The sequence below is a fragment of the Crinia signifera genome, unplaced genomic scaffold, assembly GCF_055691185.1.
Source record: "Crinia signifera unplaced genomic scaffold, ASM5569118v1 HAP2_SCAFFOLD_270, whole genome shotgun sequence".
Classification (NCBI taxonomy): domain Eukaryota; kingdom Metazoa; phylum Chordata; class Amphibia; order Anura; family Myobatrachidae; genus Crinia; species Crinia signifera.
Genome location: NW_028142163.1, coordinates 23,097 through 49,489, shown reverse-complemented (window position 1 = coordinate 49,489; position 26,393 = coordinate 23,097). Strand labels below are relative to the sequence as shown.

General features: G+C 46.1%; 1 protein-coding gene across 1 annotated transcript in view; it reads left to right on the top strand.

Annotated features, from left to right (window-relative positions):
- Positions 1 to 24,405, top strand: part of LOC146054606 (uncharacterized) — a 31,010-nt gene extending 6,605 nt beyond the window's left edge. Inside the window, exon 2 of the mRNA XM_083168080.1 lies at positions 12,083 to 24,405. Within this exon, the coding sequence (XP_083024206.1) occupies positions 12,239 to 13,789 (1,551 nt within the window). The 5' untranslated portion in view covers positions 12,083 to 12,238 and the 3' untranslated portion in view covers positions 13,790 to 24,405. The remainder of the gene's footprint in view (positions 1 to 12,082) is intronic.
- The last annotated feature ends 1,988 nt before the right edge of the window (positions 24,406 to 26,393 follow it).

Here is a 26,393-nt window from a genome sequence, read left to right as displayed (position 1 = left end):
GTTAATCTGCCATCGGTGGACCATACACTAGGACATTTTCAACTGAAAGTCACTCAAAACAGCCAAAATAAGCGTTTTTCAGTTACAATGCAATTATTGTAGAAGAGCATTTGCTTAATAGCAATGTAAATCCATGCCAGTCTTCATCATTAAATAGACTCCTGGATAGGTATATATAGAGAGAAGAGCCTCTTACATCCCAATAATGTAACAACTTGTATAATAATAATTTTTTCTTATTTTTACACTGAGCGGGCAGCGCTGCTGACATTGCGCCTGCAGCGCTGCCGCTCCGACACACCCACCGGCGTCCATTACCTCCTGTCACCCCCAGGGTGTGCACAGGAGAGTGGACGGAAGACAGGGACCCGGACAGCCCGCTGGGCACCGCATCTCTTCCTGGGCAGCGTGGCCAGACAGCAGGAGGGTAAGCACTCTCAGTGAGACCACAAATCGCTGTTGTGACTGTGATCCAGTGGGGAGTAGTTCACAGCGCTGGCATGGACACTGCCTCCCACAGCAGTGATTCCACTAGACCACCGGGGACTGGTAGCGCAGGCTGGAGGCATTTCCAGAGAGGGAAACTGTCCTCCATTTTACATTAGGCTCCATGTTACTGGTGGGGGAAGTCCAGCATAGGAGGAGGTGGCGCCTGCCTGCGGCCCTTCCCACAGCTTTAGAAACATAGAATATGACGACAGATAAGAACCACTTGGCCCATCTAGTCTGCTCCTTTTTTAAACATGTTACCTCAAACCATATTTGATCCTTATTTTTTTGTAAGGATATCAATATGCCTATCCCAAGCATGTTTAAATTGTACTACTGTATATGCCTCTACCACCTCTGATGGGAGGCTATTCCACTTATCTACTACTCTTTCTGTGAAGTAATTCTTCCTCAAATTTCCCCTGAATCTTCCTCCCTCTAGTTTCAGTGCATGTCCTTGTGTTCTGTTGCTACTCTTCCTGTGAAGAATGTCTCCCACCTGTACCTTCCTCCCTCTAGTGTCAGTGCATGTCCTCGTGTTCTGTTGCTCCTCTTCCTGTGAAGAATGTCTCCCACCTGTACCTTCATCCCTCTAGTTTCAGTGCATGTCCTTGTGTTCTGTTGCTACTCTTCCTGTGAAGAATGTCTCCCACCTGTACCTTCCTCCCTCTAGTGTCAGTGCATGTCCTCGTGTTCTGTTGCTCCTCTTCCTGTGAAGAATGTCTCCCACCTGTACCTTCCTCCGTCTAGTTTCAGTGCATGTCCTCGTGTTCTGTTGCTCCACTTCCTGTGAAGAATGTCTCCCACCTGTACCTTGTTAAAACCCTTGATATATTTGAAAGTTTCTATCATGTCCCCCCTTTCCCTTCTCTGCTCTAAAGTATACATATTAAGATCTTTTAGTCTTTTCTGGTACGTTTTGTGATGTAGGCCATGCACCATTTTAGTTGCACTTCTTTGTACAGTCTCTAATATATTTATAGCCTTTTTTGAGATATGGCCTCCAGAACTGAACACAATACTCTAGGTGAGGTCGTACCAATGACCTATACAGTGGCATTATTACTTCTTTCTTTTTACTGCTGATACCTCTCCCTATGCAACCAAGCATCTGACTTGCCTTCTTCATTGCTTTGTTTTACCCCTTATGGTGTGTCTACCCTGTTGCATACCTTTGTGTCATCTGCAAAAAGGAACATTTTACCCTCAATTCCATTTGCAATATCACCAATAAAGATATTAAAAAGCATCGGTCCAAGTACAGATCCCTGGGGTACTCCACTTGTAACCTTTCCCTCCTTTGACTGTACTCCGTTTACTACAACTCTCTGTTTTCTGTCCTGCAACCACGCTCGTATCCATTCAACTATCTTAGAATCCAATCCCAAGCTTTCAAGTTTATTTAACAGTCTGCGATGTAGGACAGTGTCAAAAGCTTTACTAAAGTCTAGATAAGCTACATCTACAGCCCCACCTTGATCTATTACTTTAGTCACCCAGTCAAAAAAGTCAATAAGATTTGTTTGACATTATCTTCCCCCAGTAAACCCATGCTGTTTTGGATCCTGTAAATTGCTGGTTTTGAGATATTCTACAAATCTTTGTTTTAAGAGTGTTTCCATCAAATTCCCTACTACTGATGTAAGGATCACTGGTCGATAGTTGCTTACCTCTTCCTTGCTTCCACTTTGTGTAGTGGGACTACATTTGCTTTTCTCAAGTCCTCTGGGATTACTCCAGTAGCTAGTGACTTGTTGAATAATTCTGTTATTGGTTTTACCAAAAAAGAGAAAGTGTATAGCAGCGCTCTAACAAATAAAAAATCTGGTGCGGATTGGGTTATTGGTTTTACCAGCTCCCCTTTAAGCTATTTTAGTATCCTTGGATGTATCCCATCTGGCCCCATTGATTTATCCATTTTCAGTTTTGAGAGTTCTGTGAGGACTTTCTCCTCTGTAAATGTACTTGTCTCTCCCTCAGTTTTCTGACTATACTTGCAACTTAACTGTGGCCCCTTCCCCTCTCTTTCAGCAGTGAATACTGAGCATAAATAATTATTAATATTATCTGCTATTACATTGTCTCCCTTTAAGAAAACTTCAACTCTCTGTCATTAGTCTAATTATTCCACTTTTTGTTTTTCTCCTTTACCCACTGATTGGGCCATTTTTTCATCAGCCTGTGCTTTTGCACATCTGATTACCTTCTTAGCCTCCTTCTGTCTAACAAGATACACCTCTCTGTCCTCATTCTTCTGCGTCTGCTTACATTTCTTAAAGGCCAACTTTTTTGCTTTCACAATACTTGCTACTTCTTTTGCAAACCACAATGGCTTCCTTTTTCTTGTGTTTTTCCTAACTCTTTTGACACAAAGTTCTGTTGCTTTTAGAATTGCACTCTGCAAAAGAATCCCTTACAGAGTTTCCCATCTCTACAAAATCAGCCTTCCTAAAATCTAACACCTTTGTTTTTGTGTGCGATGAGTGAGTCTCTGTCTTTATTTTGAACCATACTGTTTGATGGTCACTGGATCCCAGATTCTCACCCACATTTATGTCAGATATTCTGTCACCTTTTGTAAGTATTAAGTCTAATATTGCGTCCATACGAGTGGACTCTCTCACCAATTGCTGGAGGGTTGCTCCTTGCAAGGAATTCAGCATGTTCCTACTTCTGGTGGAACTTGCAACAGGCAGCTCCCAGTTTACATCAGGTAGATTAAAGTCTCCCATGATTATCACTTCTCCTTTTAATGCCATTTTATTGATGTCCTGCAATAGGCTCTTGTCTAGTTCCTCTTCCTGACCTGGTGGTCTGTAGATCACCCCTATACGAAGAATCGCCTTCTCCCCTGTTTCTATGGTCACCCAAAGGGCCTCAGTTTTTTCTTCAATACTTTGTATTAAGGTAGTCTTTATATATTTTTTTTCACATATATTGCAACCCCTCCTCCGATTCTTCCCATTCTGTCCTTCCTAAATAAAGTATATCTTGGTATAGCTATGTCCAAGTCATGATTTTCATTGCACCATGTCTCTGTAATAGCCACAATATCCAGTTCATCCCTTGTCATTATTGCAATTAGTTCTGGGATTTTATTTCCTAAGCTCCTAGCATTTGCACTTATAGCTCTTAAAGTTTAGTTTGTGCTTCTCCTGGTGCTAGCTATGTTCATCTTTCTGCCTATATCTATTCAGTTTTGATTGTTATTATCTTTTGTTGCAGTGGATAGGCTTCCTGTTCCATTTTCCTACAGAGACAATACCTCTAGGTTGGGGGAGCAGATTTCTTCATTCTTATTTAGGCGCCAGTTCACCTCATTGCTGGGCGCCTATTTGCTGCAGATTCGCGCTTCCAGTTCCACTCCCAGAGGCTGGCAGCCATATTCACTGCTGTGCTGACCCTGGAAGGCTGAGCGCTGCTCCCCTGTAAAAACGTCTCTTGCTGACAGGTTTTTACATCACTCACTGTCTCACATAGCCTCTGGGTTACAGTAGTTGGTGTGGACTCACACTTTCTCTCTGCCTATATATATATATATATATATATATATATATATATATATATATATATATATATATATATATATATATATATATATATATATATGAAAGAAAGGGGGTTGTTCAGAGTGCGCTCAGATTGCACCACCTAGCAATTGCATACAATCACAATGATATCACAATTATTCTGGAGTGTAATTCAGATGTCAATAAAACGTAGACTTCGTTCGAATAATCTTTCTTTATTAAGAGCCCAACGCGTTTCGTCAACATCAAGGGGCCATGCTAAAAGTGGTACAGAAAAGAACACGGGCAGACTATAAATATTCAAATCCATAGAATTCCAAAATGAAAAATAATAAATCAATATAATCGAGGAGTAAAATACATACCCACTCATAAAAATAATTGATACGGAAGGGTAATCCTTACATCAAACAATGTATAAAAAATTCTGTGGATGTACATAAATTCAATCAATTACAACTTGAAGCCCATATTCATTACATAAAAAAGAGGAAGATGATCAGAAAAAGCTGAACAGGCAATAAAAGAAGAGGATCCGAATATATGTACCTACCAATAAACAGTGGCAGGAAATATTATTCCAAGAAAAATCATTCATCGGCCCACAGGTACCGAAATAGTAATAATACCAAGAGACATTAGCATAATTGTCAAAACCCCGGGTGCAATGCATAAACCCAGGGCACATACAGAATCCATGAAAGAGGGGGAGAGAAACCTGTCTGACAGGTGTACACATACCGTATCAGCAGGATAAGATAAGGGTGGGTATTTAAAAACAGGAATTTTCCAGCAGTGAAAGTGAAATCCTACTGGAATACAATATAAAAGACCCAATGAGGGACATCAAAGGGACATATGTCCGCACAAATAATCAATTACAATGGAGGTGTATTACATTTCACAGAAAAGTTTTAACAAATGCCACATATAATATAACTGAAGTAGTAGTGGATACAAAAATGGAATATACATACAGAATATCTCTCTCTCTCTCTCTCTCTCTCTCTCTCTCTCTCTCTCTCTCTCTCTCTCTCTCTCTCTCTCTCTCTCTCTCTCTCTCTCTCTCTCTCTCTCTCTCTCTCTCTATATATATATATATATATATATATATATATATATATATATAAACATATGTGCACCGTGCACTTTCACACTTACCACTCAGGACACACGATTTGCTCCACTGCAGGTGTAAAGTGAAAATGGGAGACTAAGGTACTCTCCTTATATGGGGAAGTGGATAAGGCCTACTTCCTAATTCGTGTCCCCCGGGAAGGTGGGCAAGTCTCCCGCATTACGCCACAGCCCCATGCTCCTCCCTTCCCTGCAGTACAAAACTCTGAATTTCGTGGGTCCACGAGGAGGGGGCGGGGCTAAAATTTTGTGTCATTTTAGCCTCTCTCCCATCTGCGGACCCGCAAATGAATGTGACTATTTGTCATGGGGGCGGGGCTTGGTGATGCCCGTCTTGCCCCGCCCCCAAAACGAAGTCGCCATGTATGTCTGTAAGATAGAATTGCATGATCCCTGATTCTTCTGCACACATCACACTGAGCTGAGTGACTGTGAGATGATCACTTTGTCCCCATCTCCATGGTGTGCCCGGAGAGTGTGGTGACATCCTGCTGCATCAGCTGACCGCAGTGGGGACTGGATCACTAGCATGTGTTACCCGTGTATGGTCAGTATTGTATGTTCTGCACATCTCAGGTCAGAGGATAAAGATTATACAACAATTATAGACACAATAATAAACCGTGTATACTGTAGGAGGGTAGAGGTCTTTGTGCTGCACGTCCGCCATTAGAAATGTTGGGGTCCGGGACTGACCCACAGTCCGGGCCACCAGCAGCACAGCATGATATCCATGGCAACCCCCGCGTGACCACACGCACCCGCCTCCCCCCTCCTCATTACTTACCGCTCCCACATCGCGGCATCACCCTCCGACTCCTTCAGCCTCCATGGTCAGGTCCGGAGCGCACGCTGCACAGTGCAGCCTGCAGAGCGGCGAGCCTCTCTGTTTCCTAGGCTCGGTGCTCTGCAGGCTGCACTTTGTATTGTGCGTGCCGGGTGGGGGGCCACCAGTGCCTGGTGAGGGAGGTGGGGGTGGCACCATGCCATTGTGGGCAGCGGCCTGGGCCCCTCCAGAGGCCGGGGCCTGGGAAAGCTGTACCCAGTGCACCCCCCTGCCTGCGGCCCCGTGCACGTGTGATTGCAAATAGAGTCCCAGCAATTTGCTAACACAAAGCATAGTTGCCTACACTCCTGCATTGTGCAGGAGACTCCCTGAATTAGCAGAAACCTCCCTCTCTTCCTCATTTGTCTAGCAATCTCCCTCATTTCACCTACTGTAGCTCACTTTACACTGTTACATTTTGGAGGGGGGGGGAGGAATGAGACACAGATACATTTACATTGAATCATCATCATTTCCCAGCACTTTACCAAGTATAGTATTTCTTACTAATGGCTTTGGGGCTCATCTACATTTACATATAATGGATGGTGTATTGGTTAGCATTACTGCCTCACAGTGCTGAGGTCATGGGTTCGATTCCCACCATGGCCCTAACTGTGCAGAGTTTGTATATTCTCCCCGTACTTTTGTGTGGGTTTCCACTGGGTATTCCGGTTTCCTCCCACAATCCAAAAAAATACCGGTAGGCTAATTGGCTCCCAACAAAAATGAACCCTAGAATGTCTGTGTGTGAGTGTACATATGGTAGGGAATATAGATTGTAAGCAAGGATTGATGTGAATGTTCAAATATTCTCTGTAAAGCGCTGCAGAATATGTGTGCGCTATATAAGAAACTGCTAATAAATAAGTAATAAGTAATTTTAAAAGATTTCTCTCAGATGTAGCAGTACACACCAAGGGTTCTAGTTGCCACATTCACAATCTCTTTATATATATTGAACTATACACGCCCTTTGGGTGGAGCATGACACGCCCCTTCAATGGGGCGCTGTGCAAAATTCTACTACCAACTATAATCTCCCTGAAACTAGTCTCAAAAATAGGCAAGTATGACTCAAAGATGTGTCCACATACATTCAACGTAAATTGGGTTACACATAACATGTGAGTACACTATGGGGGAAATTTACTAAGGCAAACACGCCTAAAGAAATTGTATTTGTAGTAGCTTAATTTTTTAATCGTATTTGTATTTTTGGCATCTACTATGCCAAAAATACACCAATTCGTACTCGTATTGATGACACATTTGTATTTACAAATACGAATGTATACACCATTGAAAAAAAGGAAAAGGAATAGGAATCACCATTCAAAAGAATGCTGATTCCTAATCTACTAACCGACTGTATTTTTCAATATGGTCGGTATTTATTGGCAATTAGCGGGATATGGCTGCTAATTGGCGGTAAAATACGCCTGGAAAATATGCTTTATTTTCCAGGCGTATTTGGCTTTAGCCTGCACGGATAAGTCAGATCCATCATATCAGTCAGATCCGTGCAGGCTGCAGTGTAAAGAAAATAGAACAATAAATATTTTTAAAAATGGCATGGGGTCCCCCCCCCCATGGGCATAACCAGCCCTAGGCTCACAGAGCCGATCCTGGCTTTAAAAAAACAAGGAACAAACTGAAGAAGGGTTTCCCATATTTTTTAAAACCAGCAACAGTCTCAAGGGCCGGTCCTGGTTCCCAAAGTACAGGGGACAAAATGAGTAAGGGTCCCCCGTATTTTAAAAACCAGCACCAGGCCCAACCTGCCAGCAGGGTAATGCCACGGCTGGGGGACACTTATTATATAAGGTCCCGTGGCCAAAGCATTACCCCCTGACTGGTCAGCCTGGGCAGGGGTCCTGGGGGAGTGGGGCCCCAATGAAGGGGTCCCCCCTACAGAATTACCTACTCACCCCCGTTGTCCCCGCTGTGGGTACTGAGCTGATTGTTGTGTAAAATTAGAATGAAACTATTGGGTTTTGCTGTGGAACTATGAGTCCCAGCAAGTCTGGACTGCATACTGGGACTTGGAGAACCACAAGTCCCAGCATGCAGCCCATAAAAGGGCTTTCTGTGACTCTGTTCCACCCAGGGGCGGATCCAGGATAAAATGACAGGGGGGGCACCATGATAAAAGAGGGTTTAGGTGGGGGGGGGCGGTGTTAGTGGTGCCAGTGTACATGCTAAGAGAGTGGCAGAGAGAGGGTGGGAATGGGATTAAAAATAGGCCCTGGCATTTTAAGTGAGCAGGCCCACCATGGTGACAAAAATGAAGGATGTAGTTTTGCGCGTGCCGAAGGCGAGCTCCGGAAAAGGGTGTGTGTCCACTCAACAGGGGGCGTGTCCTTGAGGGTAGTCTACAACACCATATACAACTTCTACACATTATGCAACCAAATACTAGACCCCATTATACTTGCCCCTTACACATGATGCCAAATGGAATGAGCCAAAATTCACATAATGCCACACGGATTGAGCCAAAATTCAAATAATGCCACATGGATTGTGTCAAAATTCACATCAAGCCACACGGATTGAGCCAAAATTCACATAATGCCACATGGATTGTGTCAAAATTCACATAATGCCACACGGATTGAGCCAGAATTCCTATAATGCCACACAGATTAAGCCAAAATTCACAATACGTTTCATAAACAGGAACATTGTCCACCAGAGGCGCGCATTAAACATTTACACCATAATGTCCATTACACGTTAAGTTACACGCCATTATATCCATTATGTATTATGTCAAACACCATAATGCCTATTAAAAATTATGCTACATAAGTGCTGCTTATCTACATGCTCATTGCCAAGGGTTCCATGCTCATTGCCAGAGGTTCCATGCTCATTGCCATGTGGGATTACATGCTCATTTCCAAGGGGAATACATGCTCGCGGTAAATGGGGGACAGCCGCCAGGCAGAAGTGATAGCCACTGACAGTGGCAGAGCCTGGCTGTATTCAGAGCACTGCAGGTCCCAGCTATTTGAAATAATACCCCTTTCACTCCAGAAAATGCATTCCCAGGTTGGCCCCTTTTACACCAGCCTAGTCCCTGCATTTTCTTGTGTGAGGGGGAGAGAAAACCACCCCTCCCCCCCTTTAACCAGTTATCTTATTTAACCGGCTATATCTTCGGAACCAACTGACCCATTTACATGAGACAAGTATTATATTGAAGAACTTTTGAGTGGGCTTTGAATGATTTTGGTCCAGTGAAACTGGAACATTTGGTTCCAGAGTAATCTGCCCTCAAAGAACATGAACAGCCATGAAATTACATTTCAAAAATAAAAAAAATTAGTTTACACGTAATATCTCTGGAACCGATTGACTGATATAGACCATACTGGTATCATATTGAAGACCCAGCGATTTGGAATTGAATGAGATCAACCACAAGCTTCTGTGATGCCAGGGGGGGGAACTGGCAGCCGTCGGAACCGGGTTGGGGTCGGAATTGATGGGTCCCATATTATCCTATGGGGAAAAAACGTTACAGATTTGCCAGGCGATATCTCCGGTTCCCGGGGGGCTAGAGACATGGGGCTGGGCTCGTTGGAAAGCCCTGGTCCTCAGCTACAAAATGAATTGACAGGGGGGGGCACGTGCCCGGGTGCCCCCCCCTGAATCCGCCACTGGTTCCACCGCAGAACCAATAGTAAAAAAAAACCACACTGACACACCAGAATAATAAAACTTTATTACATTCAGAGCCCACACATACAGATATTTACCTATCTTGAGCCTGTAGGTTGCTCTGCATCCATCTGTCCATCCGTCCGGTCCTGCAGAAATCCATACTCGCCAGGTCCTCCGGCGTAGATCAAGTCCTCTTCATTCCAAAGTAGCATTCCGGGACTTGGCAAAAAAAACCCCTAAGCCACCAGACAGAGGAGAAGCTGGCCATGTGTTTATATCCTGCAGCTCCTCCTCCCCAATGACAATATTGGCCGCCTAGTGGCTCCTGATTGGCCGCTGGGTGGCCAATATTGGCATTCGAGAGTAAGAGCCGCACAAAGTAAACAAAGTCATTGTGCTGCTTCTCCTCAGTCTGGTGGCTCGGGTTTATCGTGTTTCTGTTTTGTCAAGTCCCGGGGATGCTACTTTGGTAGAGGACCGATCTATGACGGAGGAGCCTTGTAAGTATAATTTCCTTCCACAGGTACCGTACAGTATGGATTTCTTCAGGGATGGACAGATGGACGCAGAGCTACCTACTGGCTCAAGATAGGTTAGTATCTGTATGTTTGGGCTCATTGGGGGGATCCCCACTACCCCAGGACCCCTGCCCAGGCTGACCAGTCAGGGGGTTAATGTTTTGGTCAGGGGTGAATTGTATAAAAAGTCTCCCCCTGGCTGTTGCATTACCCTGCTGGCTAGTTGGGCCTGGTGTTGGTTTTTCAAATATGGGGGACCCCCACTCATTTTTGTCCCCCGTATTTTGGGAACCAGGACCGGCCCTTGGACCTGGTGCTGGTTTTAAAAAATAGAGGGAACCCCTATTCAGTTTGTTCCTTGATTTTTAAAACCAGGACTGGCTCTTTGAGCGTGGGGCTGGTTAAGGCCGTGGGGGGGGGGACCCCATGCCATTTTTTAAAATTATTTAATTTGCTTTTTTTTTTTACACTGCAGGCTGCACAGATCTGACTGATCAGTGCAGGCTGCACAGATCTGACTGATCAGTGCAGGCTCCCAATATGAATTTCTATTTAAAAATACAAATTTGTATTTAAAATACAAATTCATATTGGAAAAAAATACGGTACTTATGTAGTATCTGGGCTGCCGATTTTTTGATTGTATGCCTTAAGTTAAGGCATACAATCAGATGCGATGCGATGCGATATCGCATCGCATCGCATACGACCATGCGATGCGATGCGATGCGATGACCCGATTTTTCCATAGGATTCAATGTTAAAATGGACTGAGTCCATTTTAACATGGAATTCAATGGGAAAAAGGGGTCCTTTTCATACCCCTACTATCCAAGTGGGCATGGAGTTGGATATAAACCTGTGGCGAGCGTAGCGAGCCACCGAGCCCGAAGCGTAACGAGCGAAGCGAGCCCCGCGAGGGGACGGTATTCTGTGTCCCCTCGCGGGGCTCGCTTCGCTCGCCACGCTTCGGGCTCGGTGGCTCGCTACGCTCGCCACAGGTTTATATCCAACTCCATGCCCACTTGGATAGTAGGGGTATGAAAAGGACCCCTTTTCCCATTGAATTCTATGTTAAAATGGACTCAGTCCATTTTAACATTGAATCCTATGGAAAAATCGGGTCCATCGCATCGCATCGCATCGCATGCGATATGGTCGGGTGCGATGCGATGGACCCGATTTCAAAATCGGCAGCCCAGTTACTACATAAGTACCAAAAATACATATCCATGCGCCATCGGAAAATACAAATCTGTCAAATACAACTGATTAGTAAATTTTCCTCTAGAATATGAATTTGTAAATGCAATATGACGGCGATGCCAGTTGTAAGCATTCGAATTAAGAATACGACTACGAATGTTTGTATTCCTATTCTTAGTCAATTTCCCCCTATAACTCAGAAGTGGCAAGTGTCTTTTCGTGTTACTTTTTTTGTTAAATGAATAATATTCACAAAGTGATGCAAATAGGACACACAAGCAGCTTCTGCTTATTAAAATATGTTGCATTCCTATACACTGTGTGTGACCGCTGCTGTACCTGCGTATGAAAAACTGGAAAATACTAAACTAGCAATTCTTATATAGACACAATGTAGGCATTCTACATATTTTAATTAGCAAAATCTGCTTGTGCGTCCTTTTCACATTGGTTTGCATGTAAGATGCATTTTATTAATAATAATAATAATAATAACAATAATAATACAGTCCCATTATGGCATGGCGGGACTAGAAGTGCTGTTTAACAGACAAGGAGGCTGGGTGTGTGTGGACACATCTATACACAAATGTATTATCATGGTCAGTGACTATTTGCTATTGTGTATAAATATATATCTTATACAATAAAAAGTAGTGTTATCCTGGTAACCATTATGCTTTTACATATTAACTTTCTTACAGGACATATAAGGAGCAGGATTCTAACGAAGACGACGTGGAAAGAGACAATCAAGCCAACTACATACATCATATCTCCATACAGGAGGAGGAACAAAGGCAATTTTATTTTCTGGATAGAAGAAACCTTCAGCAACTAATTTGTTTCTCACCACATACATGATGAGCCTCACAGGAGAGAAACCACATGTGTGCTCTGAGTGTGACAAAGGTTTTACATGTAAATCAAATCTTCTCATCCATCAGAGGAGTCACACAGGAGAGAAACCACATGTGTGCTCTGAGTGTGACAAAGGTTTTACATGTAAATCACATCTTCTCAGACATCAGAGGAATCACACAGGAGAGAAGCCATATAAATGTTCTGAATGCAGCAAATGTTTTTCCCAGAAGTCAGATCTTGTCCAACATCAGAGGAGTCACACAGGAGAGAAACCATTTACATGTTCTGAATGCAGCAAATGTTTTTCCCGGAAGTCAGATCTTGTCCTACATCAGAGGAGTCACACAGGAGAGAAGCCATATAAATGTTCTGAATGCAGCAAATGTTTTTCCAATAAGTCACATCTTGTCCGACATCAGAGGAGTCACACAGGAGAGAAGCCATATAAATGTTCTGAATGCAGCAAACGTTTTTCCCAGAAGTCAGATCTTGTCCTACATCAGAGGAGTCACACAGGAGAGAAGCCATATAAATGTTCTGAATGCAGCAAATGTTTTTCCCAGAAGTCAGAACTTGTAATACATCATAGGAGTCACACAGGAGAGAAACCATATAAATGTTCTGAATGCAGCCAATGTTTTTCCCACAAGTCTGGTCTTGTCCTACATCAAAGGATTCACACAGGAGAGAAGCCATATAAATGTTCTGAATGCAGCAAATGTTTTTCCCACAAGTCACATCTTGTCCAACATCAGAGGATTCACACAGAAGAGAAGCCATATAAATGTTCTGAATGCAGCAAATGTTTTTCCCAGAAGTCACATCTTGTCCTACATCAGAGGAGTCACACAGGAGAGAAGCCATATAAATGTTCTGAATGCAGCAAATGTTTTTCCCACAAGTCACATCTTGTCCTACATCAGAGGAGTCACACAGGAGAGAAACCATATAAATGTTCTGAATGCAGCAAATGTTTTTCGCACAAGTCACTTCTTGTCCTACATCAGAGGAGTCACACAGGAGAGAAGCCATATAAATGTTCTGAATGCAGCAAATGTTTTCCCCAGAAGTCACATCTTGTCCTACATCAGAGGAGTCACACAGGAGAGAAGCCATATAAATGTTCTGAATGCAGCAATTGTTTTTCCAGTAAGTCTAATCTTGTCCTACATCAGAGGAGTCACACAGGAGAGAAGCCATATAAATGTTCTGAATGCAGCAAATGTTTTTCAGGGAAGTCAGAGCTTGTCATACATCAGAGGAGTCACACAGGAGAGAAGCCATATAAATGTTCTGAATGCAGCAAATGTTTTTCCCAGAAGTCACATCTTGTCCTACATCAGAGGAGTCACACAGGAGAGAAGCCATATAAATGTTCTGAATGCAGCAAATGTTTTTCAGGGAAGTCAGAGCTTGTCATACATCAGAGGAGTCACACAGGAGAGAAGCCATATAAATGTTCTGAATGCAGCAAATGTTTTTCCCAGAAGTCACATCTTGTCCTACATCAGAGGAGTCACACAAGAGAGAAACTAAAATTGCTATGAATGCAGGTAGTGTTACTAGAAAGACAATACTGATCACTGGACTTGCTGTGAGGGCCTGAATGCAGCGGGTATTACCACAATATGCATTCAATATGCATTCTATGAATACAATTTTTACTTTGACAAGTGTTTTTTAAAATCAGTCCTGATCGAGACAGGAGCGGTCTGACAAGTTGACTTGGGGGCATTTTCTTAGGGACGTTCTCTTTCTTAGGGACGGTCTCTTTCTTAGGAACTAGAACTGCAGTATAACTACAGACAGAGGTGATGGGGCTGCTTGTACTGTAATATACAGCTGTTCTACCGGTGCCGGTACTGAGCTCTGTAATATACAGCTGTTCTACCTGTGCGGTACTGAGCTCTGTAATATACAGCTGTTTTGCTGATGCCGGCACTGAGCTCTGTAATATACAGCTGTTCTGCTGATGCTGGTACTGAGCTCTGTAATATACAGCTGTACTGCTGGTGCCGGTACTGAGCTCTGTAATATACAGCTGTTCTGCTGATGCCGGTACTGAGCTCTGTAATATACAGCTGTTCTGCTGGTACCGGTACTGAGATCTGTAATATACAGCTGTTGCGCTGGTGCTGGTACTGAGCTCTGTAATATACAGCTGTACTGCTGTTGCCGGTACTGAGCTCTGTAATATACAGCTGTACTGCTGGTGCCGGTACTGAGCTGTGTAATATACACCTGTTCTGTTGCCGGTACTGAGCTCTGTAATATACAGCTATTCTGCTGGTGCTGGTACTGAGCTCTGTAATATACAGCTGTTCTGCTGGTGCTGGTACTAAGCTCTGTCATATACAGCTGTTCTGCTGTTGCCGGTACTGAGCTCTGTAATATACAGCTGTACTACTGGTGCCGGTACTGAGCTCTGTAATATACAGCTGTTCTGCTGGTGCCGGTACTGAGCTCTGTAATATACAGCTGTACTTCTGGTGCCGCTACTGATCTCTGTAATATACAGCTGTTCTGCTGGTGCCGGTACGGATCTCTGTAATATACAGCTGTACTGCACGTGCCAGTACTGAGCTCTGTAATATACAGCTGTTCTGCTGGTGCCGGTACTGAGCTTTGTAATATACAGCTGTTCTGCTGGTGCCGGTACTGAGCTCTGTAATATACAGCTGTACTTCTGGTGCCGGTACTGATCTCTGTAATATACAGCTGTTCTGCTGGTGCCAGTACGGATCTCTGTAATATACAGCTGTACTGCACGTGCCAGTACTGAGCTCTGTAATATACAGCTGTTCTGCTGGTGCCGGTACTGATCTCTGTAATATACAGCTGGTCTGCTGGTGCCGGTACGGATGTCTGTAATATACAGCTGTACTGCACGTGCCAGTACTGAGCTCTGTAATATACAGCTGTTCTGCTGGTGCCGGTACTGAGCTCTGTAATATACAGCTGTTCTGCTGGTGCCGGTACTGAGCTCTGTAATATACAGCTGTTCTGCCGGTGCTGGTACTGAGCTCTGTAATATACAGCTGTACTGTTAGTGCCAGTACTGAGCTCTGTAGTATACACCTGTACTGCTGGTGCCAGTACTGAGCTCTGTAATATGCAGCTGTACTGCACGTGCCAGTACTAAGCTCTGTAATATACAGCTGTTCTGCTGGTGCTGGTACTGAGCTCTGTAATATACAGCTGGTCTGCTGGTGCCGGTACTGAGCTCTGTAATATACAGCTGTACTGCTGGTGCCAGTGCTGAGCTCTGTAATATACACCTGTACTGCTGGTGCCAGTACTGAGCTCTGTAATATACAGCTATACTGCACGTGCCAGTACTAAGCTCTGTAATATACAGCTGGTCTGCTGGTGCCGGTACTGAGCTCTGTAATATACAGCTGTACTGCTGGTGCCGGTACTGATCTCTGTAATATACAGCTGTACTACTGGTGCCGGTACTGAGCTCTGTAATATACAGCTGTTCTGCTGGTGCCGGTACTGAGCTCTGTAATATACAGCTGTACTTCTGGTGCCGGTACTGATCTCTGTAATATACAGCTGTTCTGCTGGTGCCGGTACGGATCTCTGTAATATACAGCTGTACTGCACGTGCCAGTACTGAGCTTTGTAATATACAGCTGTTCTGCTGGTGCCGGTACTGAGCTTTGTAATATACAGCTGTTCTGCTGGTGCCGGTACTGAGCTCTGTAATATACAGCTGTACTTCTGGTGCCGGTACTGATCTCTGTAATATACAGCTGTTCTGCTGGTGCCAGTACGGATCTCTGTAATATACAGCTGTACTGCACGTGCCAGTACTGAGCTCTGTAATATACAGCTGTTCTGCTGGTGCCGGTACTGATCTCTGTAATATACAGCTGGTCTGCTGGTGCCGGTACGGATGTCTGTAATATACAGCTGTACTGCACGTGCCAGTACTGAGCTCTGTAATATACAGCTGTTCTGCTGGTGCCGGTACTGAGCTCTGTAATATACAGCTGTTCTGCCGGTGCTGGTACTGAGCTCTGTAATATACAGCTGTACTGTTAGTGCCAGTACTGAGCTCTGTAGTATACACCTGTACTGCTGGTGCCAGTACTGAGCTCTGTAATATGCAGCTGTACTGCACGTGCCAGTACTAAGCTCTGTAATATACAGCTGTTCTGCTGGTGCTGGTACTGAGCTCTGTAATATACAGCTGTTCTGCTGATGCCGGTACTGAGCTCTGTAATATACAGCTATACTGCACGTGCCAGTACTAAGCTCTGTAATATACAGCTGGTCTGCTGGTGCCGGTACTGATCTCTGTAATATACAGCTCTACTGCTGGTGGCGGTACTGATCTCTGTAATATACAGCTGTTCTGCTGGTGCCAGTACTGAGCTCTGTAATATACAGCTGTTCTGCTGGTGCCAGTACTGAGCTGTTTAATATACAGCTGTTCTGCTTATGCTGGGACTAGTAGAAGAAAAAGCTTATTATCCAGTTGAGAGTTATTGTACAGTACTGTAATTACTGACTGGCAGAGCTTATAGTTCTGGATTACAGGCAGGGGAGTAACAAACATTGTGGGCCCCTTAGCAAAATCTTGAAGTTCCTTGACCCCCAGCCATTTTCCTTACAATGCCCCTTGGGAGCAGGAGAGAGGTGGAAATGAGAGAAAGGGTGTGGGGGAGAGAGAGGAGCGATTTAGATAGGGAGAGGAGGGTTTTTATAGAAAAAGAATGAGAGAGTATGACGGTCGAGGAGTGAGCAGGAGAGATTGAGTACAACACAGGACAGGAGTGGAGGCGTAGATTGAAAGGCGGGGGTGGATGGACAGGGCATTGGTGGATAGACTACCATTGCAACATATTAGGGCATTGACGGACAAATGGACAAACAGAGCACCATATGTGGGCATGAACAGACAGAGAATCATATAGGGGTATAGACAGAGGGACAGATCACCATATGGGGGAATAGATGGATAGAAGGAGGCATAGACAAACAAATGTACAAATAGAATGGGATGTGGCATACAGGCAAATGTATGGCGAGAACACCATAAGGAGGTTAGAGGGACGGACAGGTGACTAGGAGGACAGACAGAAGCCTTATGGGGTAATAGATTGCCAGGAAGGGGCATATAGACATGGCTGGACCCTCTACCTATACTATGCAAGAGATGCAGCTGTTATGGGGCTTGCACTGCTGGGCTCTACCTCCCTCCCTGTTATGTACACTCAGTTTCCCTACCTGTACCTACTCTGCCGGGCTCTGCCTCCCTCCCTGTACCTACACTGCTAGGCTCTGCCTCCCTCCCTGTACCTACACTGCTGGGCTCTGCCTCCCTCCTTGTACCTACACTGCTGGGCTCTGCCTCCCTCCCTGTACCTACACTGCTGGGCTCTGCCTCCCTCCCTGTACCTACACTGCTAGGCTCTGCCTCCCTCCCTCCCTGTACCTACACTGCTGGGCTCTGCCTCCCTCCCTGTACCTACACTGCTGGGCTCTGCCTCCCTCCTTGTACCTACACTGCTAGGCTCTGCCTCCCTCCCTGTACCTACACTCCTGGGCTCTGCCTCCCTCCCTGTACCTACTCTGCTGGGCTCTGCCTCCCTCCCTGTACCTACTCTGCTGGGCCCTGCCTCCCTCCCTGTACCTACACTGCTAGGCTCTGCCTCCCTCCCTGTACCTACACTGCTGGGCTCTTCCTCCCTCCCTGTACCTACTCTACTGGGCCCTGCCTCCCTCTCTGTACCTACACTGCTGGGATCTGCCTCCCTCCCTCTACGTACACTGCTGGGCTCTGCCTCCCTCTCTGTACCTACTCTGCTGGGCTCTGCCTCCCACCATGTACCTACTCTGCTGGGCCCTGCCTCCCTCCCTGTACCTACACTGCTAGGCTCTGCCTCCCTCCCTGTACCTACACTGCTAGGCTCAGTTTCCCTACCTGTACCTACACTGCTGGGCTCTGCCTCCATCCCTGTACCTACTCTGCTGGGCCCTGCCTCCCTCCCTGTACCTACACTGCTAGGCTCTGCCTCCTTCCCTGTACCTACACTGCTGGGCTCTGCCTCCCTCCCTGTACCTACACTGATGGGCTCTGCCTCCCTTCCTGTACGTATGCTGCAGGGCTCTGCCTCCCTTCACCTACACTGCTGGGCTCTGCCTCCCTCCCTGTACCTACAATGCTGGGCTCTGCCTCCCTACCTGTTACGTACACTGCCAGGCTCTGCCTCCCTCCCTCTACGTACACTGCTGGGCTCTGCCTCCCTCCCTCTACCTACGCTGCTGGGCTCTGCCTCCCTCCCTGTACCTACGCTGCTGGGCTCTGCCTCCCTCCCTGTACCTACACTGCTGGGCTCTGCCTCCCTCCCTGTACCTACACTGCTGGGCCCTGCCTCCCTCCCTGTACCTGCACTGCTGGGCTCTACCTCCCTCCCTGTACCTGCACTGCTGGGCTCTACCTCCCTCCCTGTACCTACACTACTGTGCTCTACCTCCCTCCCTGTACATGCACTTCTAGGCCCTGCCTCCCTCCCTGTATGTGTGCTACTGGGCTCTGCCTCCCTCCCTGTACCTACACTGCTGGGCTCTGCCTCCCTCCCTGTACCTACACTGCTGGGCTCTACCTCCCTCCCTGTACCTGCACTGCTGGGCTCTACCTCCCTCCCTGTACCTACACTGCTGTGCTCTACCTCCCTCCCTGTACATGCACTTCTAGGCCCTGCCTCCCTCCCTGTATGTGTGCTACTGGGCTCTGCCTCCCTCCCTGTACCTACACTGCTGGGCTCTGCCTCCCTCCCTGTACCTACACTGCTGGGCTCTGCCTCCCTCCCTGTTCCTACACTGCTGGCCTCTGCCTCCCTCCCTGTACCTACACTGCCGGGCTCTGCCTCCCTCCCTGTATGTTTGCTGCTGGGCTCTGCCTCCCCCCTGTACCTACACTGCTATGCTCTGCCTCCCTCCCTGTACATACGATGGCTGGATCTGAAGCGGAAGCAGTGATTACAAATAAAAATGAAAAACCTTTTTAGAGGTTGCCATGGGATTGCTTTTGGGGACCCCCCCAAGCAGCTGCATCGCCTGCACTCTCTGTAGTTACACCCTGTATGCGACCTTGTTCCACCCCACAGGTCTCTCCTGGTCTCTCTTATACCAAAGTATTCTTTCCCTCATGCCTCTATGTTGCTGCCTTACCTCAGTCTCTCTGAATACTATGTAATATCTGTATTACATAGTAACCAATCATCATTACATTGTTGGGTAGATAGACAGAAGAAGAGGAAAGTACTCTCTAATTATTGTGGGGCACACATATGTGGTTTTGTAGTTTTTAAAAGTTAACTTTTTATTATAATGTTATAATTAATTAAATTATTAACCCAACAAACAAGACAAGAACATGCATGTATAATAAAAGAAGCTAACCCCAATTATCTGTGACCCAATAAGGTCAATTGTCCAGATCAGTGATTTTCAGCCTTTTTACCTTGCGACATACTAAATAAGATATTAAAATTACCAAGGCACACCATGAGATCCCACAGGGCACAACACATTGGCCCCCACACGATAAAAAACAAACCTATTGGCCCCCATATACAAAACAATAACACTAGTCCCCACATGTAACAAAAATAAAATACATTGTCCCTTTGCATGGAAAGAAGAGACCAGTAAATATCAGTTGAACTGGTGGAGGCTGTAAACTGGTTTGGGCATCTCGAGATCTGGGAGCACGAACACTGAAAAACACTGCTCTGTAGGGTAATGTATTTGCTGCGAGCTTGGGAAAATATCATGGACAATATTGCACCTATCGGGATAAATATAACCTCAATCTGTGGGCAGTAAATGAGCTTATGGTTTCACTCCTGACCCTTGTCGGGTATGGTAGAGAAAAAAGCGATACGAATGTAAGGATGTCTGTACTTAGGTAATTGGAAACCTAAAGCAATGATTATATATATATAATTACATTCCCCTGTTCAGGGGCAAACGCAGGATTTTCAGAAGGGGGTTTCCAGAGGGGCAGAGCAAAGCACAGAGATGAACACTTAGGTGACCCAGTATATGCCGGGTCAGTTAAAGTATTATAGATAGACCAAATGTATATAAATAATAATATAAAAAATATATATATATATATACATACAGGGGCGTCAACAGCAGTAGACCCCTGGGCATAGCAGTGTATTGGGGCCCCTACCGATCCTCCAGAGGTAGGGGTGGGGGAAGCTTTGATGTCCCACGGGTGGTAGAGGTTATTATATCAGCCGCTCAGCATGTAGGGCTTGGATCAGTAAAATTCCACCAATTACCCCTTTACTGCACAGATGTGGGAGAAGGGGGTAATGGGATACATGAAGGGGCCCTGATACATAACTTCCAGGGTGGTAGAGGATGTTTAATATGCAGAGGAGGGGTGTATACATAGGGAAATATAGAATTATGGTAATGGGTGGTCCCAGAACTAGAAATAATAGCAGGGGGAACTTTGCACGGCGTAGCCGCTTGCCAAAAGGGGGCATGGCCTCATGGGACGGAGGCGTGGCATCACAAAAAGGGGTGTGGTATTACACTTTAGACCATACACAGTAATGCCAATTACACATTTTATCAAACTCCGTAATACCCATTACACATAAAGCCACATGCCGTAATTCCAATTACACATAAGGCCACACACCATAATGCCCATTGCACATTGTGCCACACATCATGATGCCCATTACATACAATATAATAAACTGTAATGCCCATTACATATTTGCCACCTACGTGCTCACTGCTAGGGCGTTCTTGCTTGATGGCACCATAGTACCCATTACACATGATGCCGCACACCATAGTACCCATTACACATGCCGCACACCATAGTACCCATTACACATGATGCCGCACACCATAGTACCCATTACACATGCCGCACACCATAGTACCCATTACACATGATGCCGCACACCATAGTACCCATTACACATGATGCCGCACACCATAGTACCCATTACACATGATGCCGCACACCATAGTACCCATTACACATGATGCCGCACACCATAGTACCCATTACACATGCCGCACACCATAGTACCCATTACACATGATGCTGCGCACCTTAGTACCCATTACGCATGATGCTGCACACATAATGTCCCTTACACATGATGCTGCACACATAATGCCCCTTACACATGATGCTGCACACCTTAATGCCCCTTACACATTAAGCCACACATTATGCTTAATGCCCCCACATACCACTACTTGTAGCGTCCCTTAACCAATGCCCCCAAAAGTGCCACTTACTGTAAATTTTTATATGAGCCTTCGCTGCTGCAGGGAGAGATGGAGAGCGGCGCAGCTGCTTCTATGGGGAGAGGAGCAGAGCGCAGCGCAGAGCACACTCCCACTCCCCTCCTGGTGTCCCCTCTAGCCGAGTGGACATTTTAAATATTGTGCGCGCTGTTGTTGTGCGTGACGTCGGGGGAGCACGCCGGGCGCCGGCACCACATGATTAAAGGGGGGGCAGGCTGAGGTGAAAGCGGGGAGAAAAATTGGAGTGGAAGCTGCAGGGGTGACAGTCATTGACAGCTGGGCAGAGAGCAGGGGGCTGCCCGGCTGTATTCAGAGCACTGCAGGTCACGGCTGTTTGAAATAATACCCCTTTCACAACAGAAAATGAAGGGATTTACCCAGGAATATGGTCCCAGGAACATGCAGGGACATTCCCAGGCTGACCCCTTATACACCAGCCTAGTCCCTGCTATTTTCTGGTGTGAGGGGGAGAGACAACCACTCCCCTCTCCCTACCCCTCTTTAACCAACCAGCTATATCTTCGGAACCAACTGACCCATTTACATGAGACCAGTATCATATTGAAGAACTTTTGAGTTGGCTTTGAATGATTTTGGTCCCGTGAAACTGAGCTGTTTGGTTCCAGAGAAATCTGCCCTCAAAGAACATAAACAGTCATGAAATTAAATTTAAGAAAAGAAAAAAAATGGTTTAACCTCAATATCCCTGGAACCAATTAACCCATATAGAATAGAATAGAATCAACTTTATTGGCCATGTATGCTTGCGTACACTAGGAATTTTTTGTGGATTTACAGTGCAGCATCAAGCAGGGATGAAGGGGGGGGGGAGAAGGCATTACATACATTACATTAAGACATTACATGTGGGGAACACATGCCCACCGAGTTGCACAGCCGAGTTAGGCAGCCATCAGCAGCGCCACTGGTCGCTGCAACAGCCAGGAAGGTAACATTAAGCAGAGACAGTACAGTTATCACACAGGGAGCACATACCCGCCAAGCTGAACAGTGCCTAGGCAGCCATCAGCAGCGCCACTGGTCACCGAAACAGCCAGGTAGGTATCAATACAAGCAGAGACAGTACAGTTATCACATAGGGAGCACATACCCACCGAGCTGAACAGTGCCTAGGCAGCCATCAGCGCCGCCACTGGTCGCCGAAACAGCCAGGTAGGTAACAATACAAGCAGATAGTACAGTTATCACACAGGGAACATATTTGGCTGAGCTGCACAGCTCCTAGGCAGCCATCAGCAGCGCCATCTTGATCATGCTGCTCAGAGGCAGCAGTAATAATATTTGTATTTATGTAGCACTTTTCTTCCAAAGCTGGCACACCCTGCCAGCTTGTTGCTGGCGGGGTGTGCAACCAGAGAATGTACAGCATACAGGCTTTGCATACAGTGGGGGCAGAGGTATATGATGATGATCATGGTAAAGAAACCGTAAAACAAAGAGTAATACATAGCTTTCCTCAGAGGCTGAGATAGGGAAAAGCAAAAATAAAATTTGGAAGTGTTTCGGTTTATGTCCAAATCCAGTCCAAACTCCAGTTCTAACTCATTGCTTGCTTTAGATGACTTGCTTCAGATGATGCCAGGCAAGCCTTGGCCAGGCTTTTCCAAATGTCCCATTTTAAAGGAAAGTATGGGTCAGCTGGTACAGGGGGAGGGGTTGGAGTTTGCACACATTGCTCATCTTATCTGATTAAAGGTGGGGGATGTTGTAGGCTCCCAGTAACAAAACACATTCCCATTGCAGACTGTTCTTTTAAATGAAAAGCATCAGGTTTTGGAAAATGGCATTCATGTACCTGTACAGAGGAGATGAGAGATGGTTTTAAAACTTCATTCCAGTTCTAACTCATTGCTTGCTTTAGATGACTTGCTTCAGATGATGCCAGGCAAGCCTGGTATCAGATTGAAGGCCCAGTGATTTGGGTTCGACTGAGATCAACCTCAAGTGATGCCGAAGGGGGAACTGGCAGCCGTTGAACTGGGTGGGGGTCGGAATTAGCGGGTCGATGTTATCCTTTAGGGAAATGTTCCAGATTTGCCTGGCAGTATCTCCGGTTCCCAGGGTGCTAGAGACACGGGGCTGGGCTTGTTGGAAAGCCCCATCCCTCAGCTACAAAATGGGCTAATGGGTGGTCTGGTGCACCCCCGGACCACCCCCTAGATTCGCCTATGGGTGTATAGTGGAGTGGGCTTATTATTCATAATTTTCTGGTGGGAGGACAGCTTGCTTGACTGCAGATATCTCCAGTTCCCAAAAGATTTCTTAGATTTTAATGGAATTGAAAACTAGAGAATCCCACCTACCAAACGGTATTAGGAACTAGGGGATCAGAGTTCAGGAGGCAGAGCAATCTGCCAATGAGTATATAAAACTACATACCAGGTGTGTGGAGGTGGAGCAGTAACCAGCTGCTGGAAAGCTGGTATCTCTGGTAGATACAAGCTACTAGTGTACTTCAAAGAGAGAGAGTCCCAGCTTTTGGAATGTACCCTCATAAAAACTCCGTCACACAGAACCTGAACTATCTGATTGGGAAGAGCAATTACAGTGGCGTAAGTTTGTCCCAGGCGCCCGGAGGCAAGATTTTGGTTTGTGCCCCCCCACACTTTATTAAGTATGATGCACTGAGCCGGCATTAATCAATTTGTTGCCCTACAGTCACAGATATAACCCCCCCCTGCAATCGCATCACAGCCACTACATATAAAATAATAATAATCACAGCAGGCAGACAGCTTGCCTGGCTCCTTGCTCTCTGCTGCCCTAGCGGCAGGGGCATGACTAGAACTTTGTGGGCCGCATACAAAAATTTTAAAGGGTGGAGACAAAGGGGGCACAGGTGGAGAGGAAGGAGGTGGAGTGGAAGGGGGCACAGGTGGATATGTGGGGGGGAAGGGGGCACAGGCGGATGGGTGTCGAGAAGGGGGCACAGGCGGATGGTTAAAAAATAAAAAGCACACCAATTATATACCCACAGGGAAAAAAATGTGCAACATTGCAAACATTGACTACCAAATGTAAAAAAAAAAAAACACAATGGACTGCCAAACAGCTCTATCTATATATCTATATATAGATAGATATAGATCTATAGCTATCTGTAGATAGACATATATCTATATATAGATATATAATATATATATATATATATATATATATATATATATATATATAGATAGATAGATAGATAGATAGATAGATAGATATATAATTTGCAACCTTTGTAAATACAGTCATCTGTATGCACACACACATGCTGTATTTATATGCAGGTTGAACTTACCACAAGACTGGGGTCTGGGGAGTAGCTGTCCCAGCACTGTCTGTCTCATGTTGCTCACTCTTTATGGCGCAGAATACAGTAGCACATGTACGGATAGGAGGGAGTCTGCGTACAGAAAGAAAACAGGAGGGGGGGGGGATATTGTGGCTGCAGGGGTGAGAACATTTTCTACCTTCAAGGGGAATTCAGTTTGCATAAAGGGAACTCTGCATGGGGTAGAACCGTTTATGCAGGGGAAAGGGTGGAGCAGGGCTGCAGATTACAAAACCCCAGGGCTAATAGGATTCGGGTTACAGGGGGAGGGGGATTGAGTCTGCAGTGACAAGGACGGCATGGCTGCAGGGTGTAGAAGGGTTTGGTGTGAGGGAGGAGGGTTGCACTGCAGGAGGAGGCATGATTACGCTGCAGGGGGAGACAGGATTATGCTGCAGGGCATAGTATAGTTATGGTTTGCCTCTGCAGCGAGTGGATTCATGCTGCTGCTGCAGGGAGGACGTACTTATCACGGGGAGGGGATGCACTGCACACAGTGCTGGGCTGGCTGATTCAGACTCCCGACACACAGCTAATCATAGGAGAGCTACACACCTTAGCTCCGCGGCGGCCGTTTCCTAAGTGAAGTTCAGTGGAGCTGCCAGCTAAGGGGACAGGCTGGAAGTGTTCTTTTTAAGCATTGGGGACACATAATGAGAAGGTGCTTAAGCTGGGTGGGAGGGAAGGAGGCGCAGGACTGATGACCGTCTCTGCTGCTTAAGCAGGCAGCTCCTGCAGATGCCTGTGGGGTTAGCAGCATTCCGACCAGGCGCTCCCCGCTCTGCCAGCACTGGCTCCCCAAAGCGCCAGCGGGGTCTGTCTTTCCTTTGTTGCTGCACAGTGCCAACCACCACATCATCCCCACACAGCCCTGGAGGAAGATAGCGGCAGCCAGGGAAGTACTACTTCCGGCCTGGGTCCCCGGCGATATTGAAGGGGCGGGGACCCGCTCACTGCTGCCTGGATCACCGCTCCTGCATATCAGGGACCCAGCGCAGCTACAGCTTACAATTACCGGTTTGCTAAGGGAGGGGGAGGGGGGGCAGTGCGGAGTCTCCAGCCCTGCTGGCTTGGAACTTCAGGAGGCAATGGAGCCAGACCAGTGTCCCCCCTAAGGCTGGCGCCCAGCGGCAGATGACTCCATTGCCTCCGGGAGTTCCGCCACTGAGCAATTAACAGGCTTGGATGGGGACCACTGCTTTGTAGTCAGATATCTCCGGTTCCCAGGGGCCGATTTTTAAAATTCTTGTACCTATGGAAAGAGGGGACCCTCAGCTTTCAGCTTAGGACCTTTAGACTCCTACGCAGACCCCCCCCCCTTCCCCACGTGTGCCACTGCTCTTTGAGCAGGTAAAGAACTACCGGTTATTAGAAACCATGCAGTAGTATTTATATTTCCTAATGGGTGACAGACATTCAAATTGCAGCAATTATTGCTGTTATTTCATTGAGAATGAGATTATATTTAATCTGTGCTTTAGGTTTCCAATTACTAAGCCCTACCTAAG